Source organism: Chrysemys picta, chromosome 2, assembly GCF_011386835.1.
Source record: "Chrysemys picta bellii isolate R12L10 chromosome 2, ASM1138683v2, whole genome shotgun sequence".
NCBI lineage: Eukaryota > Metazoa > Chordata > Testudines > Emydidae > Chrysemys > Chrysemys picta.
Window position 1 is genome coordinate 119,442,784 of NC_088792.1, and position 21,170 is coordinate 119,463,953.

Below are 21,170 nucleotides of genomic sequence, written 5' to 3' on the forward strand. Positions count from 1 at the left end.
GCAAATTCGGATATAACGCGATCATAAGTTGGCTCCCCTTTAAGGCCGTAATATTGTTTGCGTTTTACTGTACTTTTTTTACGACATTTATAAATAAACCGTGTTCTTCCGGTCTTATAGGATAAAGTGACTCGTGGCCATTGCAGGCTCATTGCACTTAGTTCTCAGGTTGTACATGTGTATGGTGTTTGCCTATGAATTTGTTATTAATTTCCTATATTTTAAAAAATATTTTACCATTATGGATACGCCAAATTTAATGCGAATAACGGCTGGCTGGACAGATTCAAGAAAAGGCATACTATAAGCCAAATTCTTGTGTCTGGGGAAACCCGCTCAGCTGATAAAGAGGCTGCCAATTCCTACCCAATTGAGCTTAAAAAGTTGCTGGAGGAAGGTTGCTACACAGCCGATCAAATTTACAACTGCGACGAAACTGGTTTATGCTTTAAAATGTTACCCGACCGCACGCTCGCAACCAGGACTGATGGTCACAAACAAGAAGGCTTTAAGCAGAGGAAGGACCGAGTCACTCTCTTGTTTTGCATCAACAAGTCTGGCAGCCACAAAGTCAGATCTCTGATGATCGGAAAAGCGAGGTCTCCCAGATGTTTTCATCATATTAAATATGAAGGCCCTTCCCTTTGAATACACCAACAGCAAGAATGCATGGATGAATAGCCCCATATTTAAAGGCTGGTTCCATAAAACTTTCGTGCCAGCCGTTTGGGCTCATTTGCGAAAACTCAAGCAGGAGGAAAAAGCTCTCCTCCTGCTGGATAATTGCCCTGTCCACCCCCCAGCGGAAAAATTTGTCAGTCATGACGGCAAGATTAAAGTATCTTATCTCCCGAAGAACACTACATCAGAAATCCAGCCACTGGACCAAGGCATCATATCGGCATTTAAGCAAAACTATCGTCGCGAAACGATTAAGCGGATGGTAGCGGATAACAACTCCTCCATCAACACATCACTGACGTCACTCAACTTGAAAAAAGTCTGTCACCTCGGCGGGAAAGCCTGGGATGCTATCTCTGCACGTTGCATTGAACGGTGCTGGATAAAGGGCCTTGGTCCAGCTTTTCCATCATCTACACACGATGATGGCAACGACGACGAGCCTGAATTTACAAGATTCATTGAAGATGACGTAGGTTTAGCTGAAGAAGCACTCAGAATCACAGTCATCATGATCTCCTCCACTGGTTTTCAGCAGATGACATCTGCCCCATATATGAACACATCTCAGATGACAAAATTGTTGCAAATGTCAGCGGGAAGAACGAAGCTGTACCACCAGAGCCCGAAACCAGTGGCACTAATGACGACAACGATGATGATGGCATCTCAACTGCCCCACCAAAAGTGTCCGACGCAGTAAAGCACCTAGAAGCCAGTTTGAGGTGGCTGGAAACTCAAGACGTGGACAGCGTCAAAATCCTCCAACTCAGAAACATTCTTGACTTTGTTAGAATCCAACAGTCTGCGGCAAACAAGCAGACCACACTAGATAGCTTTTTTAAGAAGTGATGAAATTTAAAACTATGGAGTCATGCAACCAGATTGACTCTGCACTCTGCGCAATGATTAGTATAGTCGATTTCACATGTTTCTTTCATGTACATGTAATTAAATTACTACTTTTGTGTTTAAAACACGCTGGGATAACCGTTTTTCTTTTTTTACAAAACTTAAACTGACCCGCTTGAAATGGTAAATTTTCATAACCCCACTATAAAGCGACTCTGCATTTATCGCGATCAAATTTTTTGGACCCCAATTATCATGTTATAGTGGGGTTTCACTGTACATCGAGCATCAGGAAAAAATTGAACATATTGGGACAAGGTGCCAGCTGTGAGTGAGACTTGCCCTATACTAGGTCCCATGGCATGTGGTTTGAGAAGAACCCCTGCTTCTCCTGCAGTATGGCAGAAACCTGGAGGCATCCATTAAGCATAGTTTCAACATGTGAGACAGATGAGAAACTGTATGAACCAGCTACTCTTAAAGGTCAGTTGAATAGATACTTTGGCTCACGACTTGTATGAAGCCTACAAAACCCAAAAAATTATCCAAAGCTCCGTCAATCTATGGGCTCCAATGAAAAGGAACAGACTAAAGCTGTGCTCGAATGCAAAGAAGAAAGTCAGAGTGAAGGTGGAAGGGACTAATACTGAGCCAACCACAGATAGGTCATTGTTGGCTCATCTCCTGATTATGTCCAGATCTCAGTGCGATGTTGGTCTATGTGAGACTCTGGGAAAGTACAAGTTCTCCATGGTACCATGATCGATGTTCGAATGCAATGAAACAATGCGTACAGGCAATGCAAAAAGAAAACAGATGCACATCTTGCATGGTCTTCCTAAGCCAGAACCTATGATGATATGACCAGCAGAGGCCTTTTAGCATAGCAATCATAGATAGTACAATTGAAGTACAAGCTTTCAGAAAACCAGAAACTATTAACACCTCCCAAGGTTCGGCTGAACATTACATTAGGAGGCTACAGAGAAAATACCGGATCTATGACCAAGTCCGTCTCATGTCCGATACATACACAGAGGAATACATTGAAAATATTACCAGAAAGAAGAGATTCCATGGTATTGCACCTGTCCAATTAATAACCACTGACTCCATGTACATCTCCAATATCATAATGAAGAAGCTAGTGTCTCATATTCACACGAAGGACAAGTTAACTGTATGCCCTGCAGCAAAAATATTCCAGCATGCAAAGGATTGCTCAAAGAATTTAGTTGTCACATGGCATAATGAATGCCACCTCACTCTGTTCAGTGGAATTTCTTCATAATTCCTATGATGAGGCTGACACAAATTATTTTGCATGCCATCAATGCCATAGAGAAAGGTGCTACTAAATGAAGACTTTTTGTACAAGACAGATGTTCTAGTGCTCTCTGTGAGATGCAACCGCAAGGTTCTGTTTTTGTGCTTGCTGCTGGGGAACAATCATTGAACATCCCTCAGGATGTGTTCCTATCACTCAGACCATTAAAAGCCACCACACTGCCAGGTTTCCATGCCTTTTCAGGAGGTGACACTACCAGAAGGCTGGCTAGAAAGACCAAAAAAATCTTACTGGAAGGTATTTGATTCAGCCTCCAAAGACTGTCTCCTCGCTCTGAAGGTGCTCAGAATGGCTGACACTGTCACTAAAGGAGGTCATAAATGCACTGGAGGCGTTCACAAGCCGAGTTTACCATTTGAAGAGCAACATTATGACATTTGCAGAGCTACGTTGATGTCTGTGTTCTTGATAGCAGATATAAATGCAGCCCTTGTCGGTAGCAGTTTTTCTTTCTGTCTGCCTGCTTCTAGGAAAACAAATTATCAAGCAATGGAATGGGGATGATCAAGCACATCCAAAATTACACCTTCCCCTATCAGGCACGGATGGGTCTTGTAGGATGAACTGATCACACCAGTTATGCGTGAAATACTATGTGCTCCCAAATCAATCCTTCAGCTAAACAAATGTTCATGTGCAAAGACAAGATGCTCACCACGCTGCAAATATTCAGTCAGCAGCCTGCCTTGTATGGAGATGACAGTGATGATGAATTTGATGAATATATGTTTTCAGTCGTATATAGCCCAACATAGCATGATCTCCTGTGATGTATTTACAGGAAGAGTATACCTTGGTAATGAATGGTACTGGAGCACACAGAATGATCTTGTTCTTATGGATGGAATAAGACGACTTGTGCCCATAGTAGAGATATTTCAGAGACTTCTTGATAATGTTACTACAGCCAGATCAGAGGCCATCCAATGGAAGAATTGTGAAATCCCAAGTAGGGAAGAAAGGTCAAACTGCTGGCTCACATCTACATGCTGTTGTGAGGAACTCTGATATCTTCATAGTGATCTACCATCTTAGTTAGGGCTTGTGGCTCAATACTCTGACTCACGTAATTCTGTACCAGGAGTGGACCCAACAATAGGAAATCCTGCCTGCTGGAAAGATGGAGCAGAGACCTCTGTGACAGTTCCACTAGGTACACGTACCAAGAATATCTTTGGCAATTTCAGCCATAGGATAAAATAAGTCACTTCCTCCTTTTTCATCTTTGGAAGTAGTGGAAGTGGGGAAGGAAGTACACAGAAAAGTTGACAGACATCTGCAATACTGAATGTCTATTTCCCTGTGATCATTGGTCTACTTCCTTCTGATGCTCCAGGCTGAGACTTTACCCCTGGAGCAAGAGAAGTCCTTTGCTGGTACCTCTGTGGTGTATAGTCTATCTTAGGCTTGCTGTAGTAGAAAGTGAATCCTCTCTTCTTATCCATGTCAGCCACCACCATATTAATCTTCTTCCCAGCAAGATTTCCCCAATGAATCTGAGTCACAGAGGATTTGTTTAAATTAATTATCTGCTGTCTGCTATACTTGGTCTCCTGCCACTGAATTTTCTGCCAAACACACAGAATGCATGAATCCATCCACTACAGACTCATTAACCAGAGAGATTTTCTTTTGCTTTGACTTCAGCTCATCATGGTTCTGTCAGCTACAGCTTTATAGGTCACGGAGTCAAGACATCATGGCCCTAGTGAAACATGATTGTTAGTGAGCTATGATGACTGAAGATGAAGTTTTGAATGCCCATTTGAGGGTACCTCAATTTTTCTATCTGCAGGGTCTTTGGGGAAAAGTCCAATACCACAGTAAAAAACAAACCAAAACTATTGTACTAAGTTTGGGGAGCATAAAGAGGGAATATTTAGGATCCAAGACCATATAAAATATTTCATGGCTTTCCAATTCAAACATTTTCCCTTATCAGGGTTCTCTTATTCTCCCTTGATGGAGGAGTGAAAATTCAGCCCTGGTTTTGGAGGGAAGGTATTCTCCTTTGTATCTGGCTGGACCCCAATGGTGACCACTACCTTTCTCCCCAAGCTCTCAAACATGTCTGTAGGGAAAAACCTCTCATTTCTCCAGCTAAGAGTTATAACCTGAAATACACAGTTCCCCTTCCTTGGGGAAGATGACAGAAGATGATGAGACTCTGGAATGTCTTTTCACTCTACTTTGGTTTTTATGGTATTTGGGGATTTTTGTGCCTGTCTGGGAATAATTTATACTTCCTAGAAAGTGCTCACTTTCAGGGTTTAGCCCTTGTAGGGGACCTCAAGTCTCTGTCTGACATGCAATTAGAGAGGAAATGCAGAGGGGCACTGTAGTGAGGCGGTGTGGGTCCCCGCTGCCCCAGAGAGAGACGAGCCCCTCCAGACACTAAGTCAGGTGCCTGAGGGCCTGAGCACCTGACTCACCATTCCCCTGACCTGACCCAGGACCTGGGCTGACGACTAACTGTGTTGTTTCTGCCCTCACAAAGGATGCGGAGGAAGACTCCTGCAGCCGGACTACTTCCCTGCTAGATCTCCTCCTGCCACTCCAGAGAGAGACAAGCCCCGGCTAACCTCATTACAGGCACTCCTGAGCCCAAATACTCTTTGTGAGAAGAGTAAGTCGGAGAAGATACTCAGCTTCTTGCTAAGGGACCATTATCCATTTGAGAACCTGAAAAAGAACTTGGAACTCTCCATCAAAAGGTGTCTTTCTTTGACAGCTACGCCAGGCTTGTGGAGGGAAAGCAAAGAGAGGTTGGCAAGTAGGGTGGAATTTTCAAAAAGTGCCAAAGAATGTTAGACGCACAAGTCCCACTGACTTTCACTGAGGTGTGTCTTTTAGGCACTTTTTAAAGTCACCCCTAAAATCCATTCAGGAAAATATCCAACTCCAGGAACAAGCCTCCTGTGCTTTGTGTCAGGTTTTTTCCTTAAATTTTTCAATGAAGGAGGAAAACTGCCCAGAAAAAGACAGAAAATTAAAAATTACAGCAGAAGAGCTGAGCTGCTGCTCTGTTCAGCTGACTGGAGAGAGAGCACCAGGGGAAGACATTATGTCTGGGGTGTAGTCAATGCTCCAGATCCCTTGTGGACAAGTTTCAGCTAACTCCAGTATATACTGAAGGAGAGGCGCAATCCAAACATATGTCTGACCAGGAGAGAGGTCAGCATCCAGAAAAGGAAGACTAGAATCAAAAAACTTATGAAAACTTAAGATAGTAACACTATTATTTCTAGTCTAGTAAATTTTTTGTAAGTGTAAATAATGTGCATACTTAAACAGACTTCTAAAGAAATACACGTATACAGACAGCTCCAGACTATCAGTGTTCTACCAAGGTAAATATTGTAGTCAATAAGACTATGAATTACACTGTAGGTTTAATTACGCTGTAGGTCTGATTACAGCAAACAGAACAGTCTAAAATATGTCTGCTTTCTTTAAAAAAAGATTGCTTGAAAGACTACATAAACAATTCTAAATTCCTAATTACAGCAGCTGTCCAAGAAGCATTTCTCTTGTCACAGCACTCCAACCTCATTGTTCAGTGTGGGTGGATCAAAACTGCAGTGTCCATGTTACTAAGGTTTGTTAAATACTTTCAGTCTCTGTTTGCATGTCATCACACAACTTCAGTTATATTTTATCATACAAAGAAGTTATGTTATGTGGTAGTCATGTAATAAGAGACAGCGAAATCACAACACACAATTCACAGTTCACTAGCTTAAAATAAAATTTGGTGACCTCAGAGCCTTCTAGGACCAGCAATAAAGCCAAGTTTCAAATTTGCATGGTCCTATAGACAGGCACTGAATTCACAGTGCCACAGGAAGGCTACTAATTCCAGTAAACTGAGTGAATAAGCATAAGAAATTATTCTGAAGTACTCTCAATGTCAGCTTAATATTACTTAACTTTAATAAGAGTGCTATTTAATTAACAGTGAAATGTGCTCCCAAAAAATCTCTTTCAAAATTAGCGCTCTACAATAATTTCTTCTTTTGACAAGCAACACTTACACAATCATTTGTGTTTAAGAATTTTCCACCAAAGCTGTACTCCCTCTTCCGAAAAGTAATATTTTATAAACTTGATTATTGCATGCTTACCTTTTTAAGCAGCTTTACCAAAATACTGCCTGAGCGCTACAGAAGGGTCTTGCAGTTTAACAGCAATAATATTCTGAGCTTTTTTTAACTCATAAAAGGACTTTAGACATCAAGGGATAAGGAAAAGAGACAGAGAGTTCTGAGTTTGTTGGCTGTCACTTAGAATTAGTGTTGATGTATTACCTCTGTCACAGCCCAGTGGTGTAAAAATTGGTCCAGATCAGTCAGGTAGAGATGGACAGGTGAAAGCTGTGTCTGACTAATGTGAGGTTTTCCTTTAATGCTCTGAAGGCTAGTCAGCTCCTCTTTAGAGAATCCTAGAGACAGTGGAGGAATGAAATAGTTAGGATCACAAAGCAAGTCAAGCGCTGTTCTACTCTATTAGCACCATTGAAAAGAACTCCTTTAGTTGTGCCCATAGAACATTTGTTGTTTCACAATTCCAATAGGTCTCACTTGGTATTTTGAAAGAAGTATATCAAAATATGATTTCTGAGTTCAAAAAGGAAAATGTCCAAAACCAGAAAAGTGATTTAAAAATGTAGGTTAAGGAGAAAAGCTAAGAAACATCCATTCAAAACTCTGAGTGTAATTCAGTTAAAAAAAAAAAAAAGGCTGACACCCCTATTTTTCATAATGTACAGGTTTACAAAATAAGAATACTATACTATTTTGTGCCTGGACAAAATTTCCAGTCATAGAAACCATATTCTCTGTATACCAGGTTTGGAGACTCCTAGTAGCCACTGGCTGCTAGCACTGCAAAACTAAATATCACAGATCCCTACTTTAAATTTTAGAGGCAATTTCTATATCTGTGTAAAACAAACTGCTTCAACTATTTATGCAGAGAAAGAAAAGAAAAGAAAAGCCAGCAAATAAGTTTGTGTGGAAACCATATATCAGTCCTGAAAAATGAAAAAAAACTGAGCAAGGATGAGTGCAACGGAGATTCCATTAGATGCTCATCATACTTTGTAACATGATCCATATGTAAAATGTTTAAAATTAGAATATTTTAATCTTTGTCCTCCCCTCGCCTCAGTCTGAAAGCCCATTGTTCAGTGTTGTCTATCAGCCCTTATTCCCATGTACAGCTGCTTGTCCATCACAAGTACTAGATATATTTGTGAATTTACATTAAAGCACATCAGAGACGGAATTCCATTTCACTCTTTGTTTCTACTGTGTATTTTACCAATTGTCAAGTGCCTAGTACATTTACAGGACTACATAAATTCCCAGACAAAAATCTACATTAAAATTGAATTAAAGTTGTGGGTACATGCAAATAATTAATGATAAAAACACTACATTGATGATGTAATTATTGCAAAAACAAGCAACACATACCCAGGTAATTCAGCGTTTAAAATTAGGCTTAAGAAAATTCCAAACTCATTTAAGTATGTAAACATACAACTGAGGCAACCAAACAATCCTACCACTGCTCAGTAGTGATGTCACGCTATCACCCAAACAATTATGATTCAAGCATTATAGTTTTTGTGGTCCTAGAAGAGAAGAAACTGACTTTTAAAGATAATCATTCCATCCCCCCCCGATATTTCCCATCTCGTGGTGTCACTACAATTAAAACACTGCTATAATGTTTTTACCTCTAAATTATTCAATATAAATTCCATCTTAATGTTCATCTTTAAATTATTAAAGATTTCATAGTATGTTAAATAAGAATCCTAAAAGAAATACTACCATGTAATATATCTAATGATTTGAAGATCTGTAGTATCAACCTCAAATCAATTTTATAAAATTTAACTAACTTTTAGGTTCAGATTCACTGGTATGTACAGGCTGTACACTAGCCAGGTAACCTGGGCTTTAAAACTAGTTTGCTTCACCAGAGCCTCTGGAGTATATTTGTAAATCTGGTAATTAATTTGCAAGTGACTTATCCCCATCCCCTCAGCACACATAAAAAATGGTTACCAGCCTTTCCATAACTTTACCTTTCACTGGAGGTGTGCGCACATCCAAAGCACTGTTGCCTGAAATTTCTCCCTTGGTGGTACCTGTCAGGTCAGCTCTGGTGCCACGTACTCATAGCACCAGTATAAAGGGCCCAGCTGACCCTGCAGACTTTCAGTTCCTTCCTTCTGGCCAACTCCAAAAGATGGGTAGGAGGGCGGGTTGTGGAATGGACATGTCCAACATATCTCAAAGAACAACAGTTATGGAACTGTTAGTAATCATTTTTAATTCAAGTGCTTGCACATGCCTATTCCACTGTAGGTGACTCCCAAGCAGTAGCATAGGATGGTGGGATCGGAGTTCTCGACCGAAACTGGCATCATCACTAGCCTGTTCAATGGCATAATAGGTAGAAAATGTATGCACTGATGACCAAGTTGCTGCTCTGCAAATGTCCTGAATAGGGACATGAGCCAGCAATGCTGATGCTTGTGCTCTCATGGAGTGGGCAGTCAGGATAGCTGGTGGTGGAACACCTGCTGCTCATAACACGTGTGAATGCATGATGTAATCCATGATGAAAGTCTCTGAGCCGAATCCTTTCGGCAATCACTATGAAGAGTTGGATGGATCTACAGAACGGTTTGATCCTCTCGATGTAGAATGCTAGGGCACATCTGACATCCAGAGTATGGGCTTGGTGCTCACGTGTGTTTTTAGGTAGAAAACTGGCAGAAAGATTGCCGGATTACTATGAAGCCACCTTTGGGAGGAAAGCAGAGTGAGGGTGAAGCTGCATCTTATCCTCAAAGAAGATTGTGTATGGGGGGGGGGGGGGGGTGTCCAACGTAAAAGCATGGACCTACAAGACCCTCCTGGTTAAAGTAATAGCCACCAGAAAGGCCACCTTCCAGGAAAGGTATGACAAGGGGCACATTGCCAGTGGCTCAAAACGTGGGTTGGGGGGCTGTCAGTTTTGATAAGACTAGATTTAGGTTCCTGTACGGGATTGCACTCACCTCTCAGGAGCGCCCCCTGCCTGAGTGCGTGTGCCTGCATCCTCTCTCTACCTGTTTGTGTTGGGTCTTTGCTGACTCAGCCCTCCGGCCAAGTCATACACAGACTTTGTGTGTGTGATAAAAGCAAAGCAAACCCCTTTCAGGGGACAAGTCCAACAAGGATCTCTTACCCAGGGAGCTTTAGTAGTGCTTGCCCTGGCTCTGCCTGGAGAGATTTGGCAGTCTCTCACTCCAGTAGATCAGGGTCTTCTCTCTCAGGCCTTCCTACAGGGAGAGCTGTTCACTTTCCACCCTGGTTGCTCAAGGTCTTCTCTCCCAGGCCTATCTACCTGGAGAGCTTTTAATAATCTCTGCTCCTTTTAGTCAAGGTTCCCCCTGCCTGGCCTCTTTTACCTGGAGAGATTTTCCAGTTCAGTGCCCTCTGTAACGTCTCTCTCAGTTTGTCCCCGCTCCAGAATAGAGCAATGCCCCAGGACTCCTTCCCTAGAAGCAGTCTTTGCCCTCTCATGGCCTTTCTGGCCCCAGCTCTTCAGCTGGGCCACTAAAAGAGTTTAGTTCCCCCTTTTGCGGTGCCTCAATGCCCAGGCCACTTCTCCCAGTAACTAATGAGGGTTGGGGGGGCCTAGGCCCACCCACTAATCCGGGTCCCAGCCCAGGGACCCTGTAGATAGCAGCTGTTGCTGTGTCCCTTTATCTATTTAACTACTGTTGTAGTTCCCTGGGCCACTTCCCTGTGCCGACTTCACCCTTACCTCAGGGCCTTGTCTTGATGGAGTCCCTGCAACCAAGCTCAGGGCTCCTTCTTGCTCTCCATGGCTTCTGGCAGCATTACCTTGTCTGAGGTCCTGCAGCTCCCTCCAGCCAGCCACACACCATCCATGCTCCTCCAGTTCTAGCAAGGAACTGAACTCAGTCTGGCCCTGCAGTTATTCTTATACTGACCTGCTGGGCCCTGATGGGCTGCTTCCCACATAGCCGCTCTAGACAGCTTCGAGGACCCCCGTGTTGCCCTTTTCTGGGGTGGGGTGTGACAGGGCCAAAAGGCTTCCAGCAGGGGGCCTCAGGGCCTAGTCCACCCATCACAGTCCCATGGAGGGACTGGTTCCTGTATTTATGAGTACAGTCTTTCTAGGCCTTTGAGGAAACAAATGGCCATCTCATGTGAAAAAACGGATCAATTATTCACTGGGGAAGGTGGAATGCTGAAATCACTACAAGATGAACTTTAAATTGATGAAATCGCTAAAACTTGCTGTTTCGGGTGTAAAAAATACTCAAGAACGGTCTGCAGCGATGACTGCGGGAGTGAGACTCCGTGCTGGGATGCCCAAATGGAGAGGTACATAGCGCTGGTAAAGGGCTTCCTGCTACCTAATAGACCCAGCAGACCTGTCTGAGCAGGCCAACTCCGCAATATTTATCCATGGAGCTTCCAGGCCATCAAGTAGATGGTGGTGCTGAGGTTAGGATGGAGCAGCCGACTGTGGTTCTGGGAAATCAGGTCTGGGAGGAGAGGGAGCATGAGAATGACCCATGTCCTGTCCTGCTTGATTTTCACCACAACTTTGTGCATGAGCAGGATGGGGGGAAAGCGTAGAACAGGTGTACTGTCCACAGGAGCAAAAAGGCATCTGTGGGCGAGCCCAGGGCTGTGGCCTCATAGGAAGCAAAACTGGTGACACTTTCTGTTGTGTCTGGTCATAAAAAGTATCTATTTGGGGAGTTGCCTACTGCTGGAAAACATCCCTGATGATATCCGGGCGAGGGGACCACTGTAGTGACGGGAGAAACCCCTGCTGAGGCAATCTGCCAGTTCATTTTGCATTCTTGGAAGGTGAGAAGCCTCAAGGTGGACTGACTGGGTTATGGAAAACTCTCACAAGCGAATTGCTTCCTGACACAGGGTGAAGAGCAAGCCCCTCTCTGCCTGTTGAGGTAGAACATGGCTGCAGTGTTGCCCGTGAACACTAGCACACTCCTGCCCATAATGTGAGGCAGGAACACCTGACAGACCAGACAAACTGCCTTGGACTCTCTGACATTGATGTGTCTTCTGGGGACCACAGGCTTTGGGTCTGAGGGGCCCTGGGTGAGCTCCCAGGCCCAGCTCTGACCTGTCTGAGATCACAGAAATCAAAGGTTGGGGCCAGGCGAAGGGAACGCCTGAGCAACCCACCAGAGGGTCCAGGCACCAACTGATGGAGGCTAGAACTGGGGAAGGCACTGTGAGCACGGAGTCTAGATGGTGGTGCTTCAGTGAGTAGACCAAGGCCAGTCAAGCCTGATGGAGCCGGAGGCATAGTCTTGCGTGCTGCACCATGTACATGAATGAGCCCCTGTGACCTAAAAGTCTCAGACAAAAACGTAATGGGGTGGTCCTTGATGTGTGCCATTAGTGACATGATCATGTGAAATGGCCTTCTGGGAGGAAGGCCTTGGCCTGGGTGGAGTCAAGCACAGCTCTGATAAACTCTATCCTCTGCACCGGAGTGAGAATAGACTCCTGCTCGTTTATTAGCAGGCCCAGGACCTGTCAAGTCGACCGTATGAGGTGGATTCTGGACTCTACCTGAGCCTTGGACCAGCTTCTGATTAGCCAGTCATCCAGATACAGGTAGACTTGCACCCCATCTTCTCAGGAAAGTCGCCACTACCACCATGCACTTTGTAAACACTCGCGGGGCCACTGATAGGCCGAACAAGCGAACCGGGAATTGGTAGTGGGCCTGGTTCACAAAAAACCTGAGGAACCTTGTGGCCTTGGAAGATCAAAATGAGAAAATAGGCATCTCTTAAATCGAGAGCAGAGTACCAGTCCCCAGGATCCAGGGAGGGGCTAATGGAAGCCAGGGAGACCATGCGGAACTTCAGTTTCTTGAGATAGCCGTTGAGTCGGCACAGGTCTAGAATAGGTCTGAGACCACCCTTCAGGTCCTGCAGGGATTGCTGAACCTCAGGAGATCGGAGGACTATAGCCACGAGCTCGTACGCATGGCCACTGCGGAGGCCATGGACCTGGCTACCAAGTCCACCACATCCAGTGATGCCTGCAAGGAGGCCCAAGCTATCACCTTCCCCTTCTCCACCAGTGAGGAGAACTCCTGCCTGGACTCTTGGGGAAGCGAGTCTTTGAACTTCAACATGGAGTCTCACACATTGAAGTCGTACCTGTCCAGCAATGCCTGCTGGCTGGCGATTCTAAGTAGAATAAACCTTTCTATTGAAAAGGTCCAGTTTCTTGGAGTCATTTGCTTTAGGAATTGCCCCTTGTAGGCCCCATCTCTCCCTTTCATTAACCGTTGAGACCACCAAGGTCCCCAGAGGGCAGGAGGGAGAGATGAGAATATAGGAACTCTTAAATCTGGGCAGACACAAAGTACTTCCTCTCTGCTTTTTTCGATGTCGGGGGAAGGGAGGCAGGGGTTTGCAACAGGGCTTTCACTGGGTCCATAATGGCCTCATTGCGAGGTAGAACCATTATTGACATGCCCACAGCAACCAGGATGTCAACCAGGCTATGGGAGGATTCTTTCATTATCTCTGCTTGCAAGCCTGTTTGAGGCCAACCTCTTCAATAGCTCCTGGTGGGCCTTATAATCATCTTGAGGAGGCGACACGTCCACCCTGACACTGCCTCGTCCGGGGAGGGTGAGGCAGCCTGCACACGCAGAGGACCTCCTCCTCTCCTTCTGCACTGACGGGATCCCGCAGATCCGCATCCTGAAGTTCAATACCGGGCTCAATGCCGAAGTCCAGGTCGGGCGCTGCCCAATGAGACGGAGGCACCCTTCTCTTGGAGGCCTCCAAGTCAGAGCTTCTAGAATGCGGCCCTGGCATTGGGGCAAACCCCAAAGGGTTCCGAAAGGGCGAACAGTGACCACTAGACCAAGGACGCGGTGGGCACACCTGTGCTGGGGTCCATGACGGGGCTTGGAAGGCTGGAGGGATAACAAGGACGACTCCTTGGATGGGAGGAGTTTGACCCAACCTCCAAATCAGCTAACAAGTTTTCCTCCGGGAATCATGATGTTGTGGTTCCTATTGGTGCCAGGAATCGATGCCGAGGCTGGGAGGCTTGCGTTGGGGCCAGCCACGACAGTTTCCCTCTAGATGTACCGCAGGGTCTGGAACCAGATGACAGCTGGGGGCTACATGTTCCGTCCTGCCCACTGGCACCAATGATGCCAATTCTTGTACTGCCGGTGGTACTGAAAGCGACAGCAGGTCTCTGGCCTCAGCAAATGCCTCTGGGCAAAACTCCACTAACTGATGGAGAAGCGCCAACTAAACTATATAACTAAGCAACTGTTTACACTCTAACTATACACAATATGAAGAAACAAATAAAAATGAAGAGCACTAAGAACAGCTTGCTATAGCATGCAGAGCAGTTCCAGCGAACGTCACTGGCAGTAAGAAGGAACTGATGGGGTGCAGGGTCAGCCAGGCCCTTTATATCAGTGCTGTGAGCACGCAGCACCAGGGAGCACCAGAGCCAACCCAATGGGTACCACTGAGGGAAAAATTTCTGGCGACTGTGCTCGCGGCGCGCACACACCTACAGTAGAATGGCCATGTCCAGGCACTCGAAGAATCACTCTTTCCCTCTCCCATGGTTTCCAATGTTGCTGCTTTCTGGTGCCAGAGAGCTGAGAGGAACAGTGTGGCAACAGTTGGTTATCTGGGATACAGGATTGGGTGTTTTTTTATTTTAACTATTTTTTTAAAAAATATGGGCAATCAAGTAAATGTATAGATATTAAATTGTGGAATGTGACTGTCAGAGTTAAAAGGAAACATATGTATATTAAATTTAGTTACCTATGAAAGTCTGGAGGTAAATTGGGCAGCAGGGGGCATGCAGTGAGTGAAAGGAGGCTGTGCAGAGAGTCTGGGGAAAACGGGGAAGACGAGTCCACAAAAGGACCATAATGGGCAAGTAGCGAAAAATGGGGGATTCAGGGGCAATGCTGAGCGAGGCCAGGAATGTACATTGGGTCAGGAATGTGAGAAGAGGTTCATATGCAGGGGGATCTTGTGTTGGTGAAACCAGGACTGTGCACTGGTCTTGAGGACTGGAACGGGGAGCCCAGTCCCTTTGTGTCAAGGCACCAGTGAGTGAAAGGCTACTTACAACAGCACTAGTGCCTCAGCTCCATTGTGCACTCAGGCAACATCACTGGGGCCATAAATTGAAGGCATCAGCCCTCAGAGACTGTCACCTTCCTACCTCCCCAATTCTTAGGCCCCTCTCTTTGGATAGCACCCATCTCTCCTCAATACAATCCTTCATCCCTCCCAAAGCCACACATATCTGTTTCCCTCTGCTCCTCCCCATAACCCCACTCTATCCCCAACCCCTCACTGTCCCCCCTCAGCTCCCGACACCAGGAAGCAGCACTGTGGGGAGCCTTGGGAAGGCATAGAGATGACCAAGAATATGATCAGGGCAGGAATAGGAGGAGGAGAAATATGAAGCTTACTTTTCCATTAAGATTATTCAAGGTTTAAAAAGCTTTGAAGAATGCCAAGTTTCTTAGAGAACACATTTTAAAATAAATTTTAACTCAATTTTTCAGAAAACTTGTTCTGTAACTCAAATAGAGTAAATGCAGTAATTTTATCAAAGATATGTTGTATTCTTTATATAAAGCAAGGAAGTTGAAACCCTGCTTTAAGTGTAAAATGCAGTTCCATCATTAACTCCAGAGTCATGACCAGAGATTCCATAAGATCACCACCAGGAGGGAAAAAAAAAAAAAAGGCATTGAAGTAGGAGGTGCTGCTGTGCCTATTTTTATAAGTGCTGTTTCAGTGCATGCAACAAGGCACAGAGCCCATCCTAGGCTAACAGCTTTTCACAGTTCTGGAATCCATGCGGCATAATGCTCAGCTCCAAAAGTGGAGAACAAAAGAAGCTGGGATCTGCATAAGCAATTTCACCAAGGGAAAACTGCAATATCCAGTTTCACATGTGTAAAATATCAATTGTGGCACTAAGAATGCACAGTACACTAGTTTCACACTAATAATTTCTCCCTTTGATTGAGGACTATATACATGCTAAATATGAAATCTGAAATCCAAACTGCTTCTTTGCTACTTATGCACAAAACCTCACTCCCCACCTTGGTCTGTCAGATTTAACCATCCAGACACATAGTAGAGCACATCTTTTATCCTCTTTGTTTGGGAAAGTCTTGGGACTTGACTTTTATTTGCATCAGTGTTCAGTGGTTGGTAATAATTCTGTTTGTCTAAAGAGCACTGGAAGCCCACTCTATTTGTTTGATTTTATATTTGGATGTTATGTTTTTAATATTGTTTGGGGCACCGTCACAATCAGATTGGTGCTCATTAATTCTATAAGCAATCAAAATAAATAAAGCAGCTATGCAATTCACTTAAAGCAAGAATAATTTTTTTTCTTGCTCAAATAATTCAAACATTGTTGTTTTCAAGTTTTCAAAAAAACAACAACATAGAACCATAGGGTGAGAAGGGACCGCAAGTGTCATCTAATCTAACCTCCTGCCAAGATGTAGTACATATCTGTGTACTGAAACAAAATATGAAAAATATTCAGTCCACGTGATAACTGAGGGTGAAAGAGTAAGCCATTAAAAATAGGAAATAAGAATGAAAGTGCTTTCTCACCCATAACCAAAGCATATCACAATGCTAGAATTTCTGATAGTTTTTCCATTGTGTACAAGTATTTAACCCATATTTAATATTTATCATTAATCTACTTTATACAGTCATTATACTAAATGAGGTCACTTTATCACAATCAATTTCATGTTTTAATTTCAATTTATAAAATTTAAATGGATTACCTGTAAGTGTCGAAAACAAGAAGCTGAAATAGTCCACATCGTTCACTGAACTGTCCTGCACTTGGCATTTCCATCCAGCAAAGGAAGATCTATTTAAAAACAAAAACAATGGGAGGGCTATTATAAAACACTATAATTAAAAATACACTTATGAAAATTAGACAATAATATAATTTAAAAATCAAATCAGCATGCGTTATTTTTAGCACACCTGTCCCCCAACTGTAAAACTTATACCAGTGTCACACAATTTTATTTGCCTATTTGGGTGTTTTGTTTGCTGTTTTTAAATGGATACTATAAAACTTTCCTCCCCTATGACTGTCATCAAAGGTGGCCTGTAGATTGTGTTACTGAGCTGGTAAATTTTCATAACTATTGATACAACACTTACGGGGGGGAAATAGAAGCCGCCAGACACAATAACATGGACCAATTATATTTTATCTGGAACCTTATTTTACATTTGATGTTATAGATTTAAAGTAAAACTAATTTTTTTTTAATTAAAAAGTCCCTATTTTGCAAGGCCAAGTTATATTTTTCATTATATTCAGTAACTTTAAAATATCTCTTTTTATGCAACAATGGAGTACATTTAATAGTAGTGTCAGCATATATTTAGAATGGATAAGGATCTTAAACATGGGAATTATAATAAAAAAAATAAACATACAGAGAAAGAGACCTAACTTAAAACTTGCTCTGAAGTCTCTCATGTGTTATATTTTTTAATAGGCAAGACATAATGCAGAGCTAATAGCACCACCTATTAAGGTTGCCCAACACTTCCTATTATAAGACTTTGTTTTCAGTTGCTTATAACTTTGTCAAATGAATTATTTGGGTTGAAATTTCCCATGCTGCATGTCTGCCTCAGCCAAAATGGTTCAGCCATCTCCAAGAACGAGGTTAGGGGAAATATATGTTGTTTTGCCCATGTTAACTTCTGGTGACCTTTTCTTTGAGAAGCTCTGGCACCCCCCCAAGATTTGAAGCAGAAACTTGAAACTTGGCGTGGGGTGGCCTGTTTGTCAGGGATGTGACTTTTCTTGCAACCATAAAAATCCACCCAAATTTGGCCAAGTTATAAGCCAGGGGACCCCAACGTGGTGCCCGCGGGTGCCATGGTGCCCGCCTGGGTGCCTAAGTGCGCCCACGTACTGGCCGGCGGACGGGCATCCGCCGAAATTCGGCAGCATTTCGGCGGCGACGCCTCTGGATGACGCCGCTTGCCTGTGGCATTTCAGCGGATGCTCGTCCGCCACCACAGTCCTCCATGGCTCGTCGTCTGGCGCCCAGCAGACGAAAAAGGTTGGGGACCACTGTTATAAGCATTTGAGAAAAATGCAGTTCACACATGCTCAGTACAGAGATGCTAGAATCTTCGTAGCTTAATTCCTCCAAAATTCTGCCTGCCCTAAGCATACTCCATCACAGGGCTTCAGGGGCCCAAGCAGGATTTCTGTGCAATTACAGCACTGGACTGTTCTAACCCATGCTGGGTCCTGATCCAGGCACCAGAACAGTACACAGGGAGGAGCCAGTCTCTCTTAGTTTCAATGCACCCTTTGCTGATGCCCAAGTAGCTTGGAGAGGGAAGTTGCCTGAATTGCATGCAGAGGAGACAAGAGCTGTACTTGGGGAGCACAGACAGGGACAAGGAGCCTGGGAGATAAGGGGGCCTCAGAGACAGTCCTGTCTAGGCAAAGAGACCGGAACTGGGAGCCGAGGGAAGCAGAGAAAATTGAGACTAGATGGGCAAGGAGAGAAGGTGTCAGGGAGGGAAAGATTTATTGGATAAACACCAATTTCCTTCCCTCTTCCCCCCCCCCCCCCGAGGTGTTTTATTGGTGTTCATTGGTTACAACCAAAAATCCTACAGTGGAAGTCCTTAAGTCTCCTGGTGAAGACAATGGCAGACTACAGGGAGGACAGTTCTCCAATGACAGGGAGGACTCTTTTCCGTGACAGTGAGGAATAGACCTCTAGAGGTTGACACAATGTGTAAGGTGCCCTGGTTCTTCCTGCTCTCAACTACCGAGGTCAGGATCAATGCTGAGAGGTGTGACAACACAGCCAGAGTTGTGCTGGTTGAGTCCAGAGTTGCAGGCTGCTCCTTCTCTCCAGCCCATGATGCTGTGCAGGGCTTGAAGGATTTCCCTCTAGAGGCCTTGCCATATCAGTCCTTATGGGAAGGCGCTGAACTCCTGCCTTGGACTCAGAGAGCCCATTTCAGGGCCTGACTTCAACACTGGAAGTGATGGTGATGCTGACTTCGACATCAATGTGGAGGTCAGGACAGGTGCTGGGCAGAAATGGGCAAACTACGGACAGTGGGCCACATTTGGCTCGCGAGACCCTCCTACCCGGCCCCAAGCTCCTGGCCTGGGAGGCTAGCCCCCGGCCCCCTCCCCTACTGTCCCTCCTCCCCCGCAGCCACAGCTCACTGCGCTGCCGGCACAATGCTCTGGGCAGCGAGCTCTTGCGTCAGGGGGCAAGAAGCAGGGGAAGGGGATGGGGGAGTCAGATAGGGGGCGGGGCCAGGCCACACCTGGCTGTTTGGGGAGGCCCTCCATACAATTTTGGAAACCCGATGTGGCCCTCAAGCCAAAATGTTTGTTGGCCCCTGTGCTAGCGTGTTGATGCCAGATCTTTTCTCATTGCTAACTTCTCTGCATCAGCCTTAGGTATCACCTGTCTGCTTGACAGGACACTGAACAATGCTGGCTTGTCCACTAGCATGATTCTGGAGCTCATTTCCTTAGAGTCTGAGGAGACCCTTCATGGACTATTCCAGAAGGTGGAGTTTCATTTTTTGTGTGTGTGACTTGTTCATACTTATGGAGAAGGACAAGCAGACCAAACGCCGTTCTGGAATGTGCAATTTCCTCAGGCAGAACAGACACCTACCATGACCATCCTTCAGGGGGATTAGTCCACCACAGGACAGACAAGGCTTGAAGCCCACAGGTTTTAAGTCCACTATTTTGAAAAGCCTACAGAGGGAGCTTATAAAGGGGGGATCAAATCACAGCAGTCAAAAATAGGAGATCACAAGTAGTTCTGTAGATTTTGCAGAATTTAGCCTGAGCTAGGAACTAGCAGGTCAGACACCCACCAGTTTCATCTTACTGCCACTATGAGGCAAACCTTTCTGTCCCTGCAATACCCTCCCTCACTCAATACACAGCTTCCAACTTCTGCAACAAATGAGGAAGGGGTCCTACCAACAACAGTTTCTTTTCTTTCACAATACAATCTTTCACAATACAATCCAAACACAAGATCAGGTCCATCCAGCGTAGTGAACAAGGGAGGAGTCTGTTGTAATCATTGGGCTTACAACTTTACCTCATTTGTGAGTTCAACTGTAAAAAGTGAGGGCAAGTTTATAAAATGGCACAAAAACCTATAACAAATGCTGATGGGAAGAGGTGCAAAAGCAAGAGAGAAAGACTGAATTAGTCCAAACAAAAAGGCCTAGTAATATAACAAGGACTGTATTAAGATCATGCCTAGTAAACAAGAATATTGTAAAACCAAAAATGAGTGAATCAAATTTTGGGGTGTCAAATCAGGCCTCGTTGATGGACAAAATAATAATAGGATGGACTATTCCATGCATCACTTCCCTTTGGGGGTCCTTAAACAGAGAGATCTTGGGGAGAAAAGCTGGCTATTGGAGTGAGCTTCATTACCATGGCTTCCACACCCTGGAACCCCAGGCCATCATCATCCTGATCCTGAGAGACTTCCCAAACAGACCAGGCCAGAAAGAGGGCCCCAAATGACTGACAACCTTTACCATCAGTGGCTGAATCCCAATCACCACTTGCGATCTGAGACGTTCTCTCCTCAACCCTACCCTCTCATGTCCTTTTTCTTCCCAATCACTATTTCTTTCATATCTCTCTCCTTTATTCATTCTTTCTAATAAGAATCTGACTTAGCCAACCAAGACTGTATATTTTGCAACATTGTTGTGAGCCTGTGACCAGAAAGAAGCAGCTCAAAGCAATACCCTTAATAGTCCAATGCTGGCACAAGTTGCCAGGTCTCAAAGCAGCTGATAAGTCAGCATGCTGTGCCAGTGTTTTTACAACAATGAGGTTGAAAGGGAGAGTCAACAAGAGACAGAACTTGCACTTTCTATGTTCGCTATTCTTTTCTCTCCATTTTTGATTGTCTTGTTTTGCCTTCTTAGGAAATGGGATTGGACTTCACCACCACCACCACCATCTCCAGACCATCTTTTCCCCCAAAAGGACAGTAATTACCATCTTTAATACCATCTACAAGATTGTCAAACGAGGGGGGGGGGGGGCAGGTTGCTTCTTTCTAAAATCTCTCTTTAGAAAAAGGGGGAAAG

At 44.5% G+C, this 21,170-nt stretch overlaps 1 protein-coding gene across 2 annotated transcripts in view; it reads right to left on the reverse strand.

Moving 5' to 3' along the window:
- The window catches only part of TEX10 (testis expressed 10), a 126,412-nt gene that overhangs the window by 33,763 nt on the left and 71,479 nt on the right, over positions 1 to 21,170 (reverse strand). For both annotated transcript variants that reach the window (XM_005292615.5, XM_065587218.1), the window contains exons 10-11: positions 16,799 to 16,887; positions 7,189 to 7,322 (exon numbers count right to left, since the gene is read on the reverse strand). In XM_005292615.5, the coding sequence (XP_005292672.2) occupies positions 7,189 to 7,322; positions 16,799 to 16,887 (223 nt within the window). The remainder of the gene's footprint in view (positions 1 to 7,188; positions 7,323 to 16,798; positions 16,888 to 21,170) is intronic.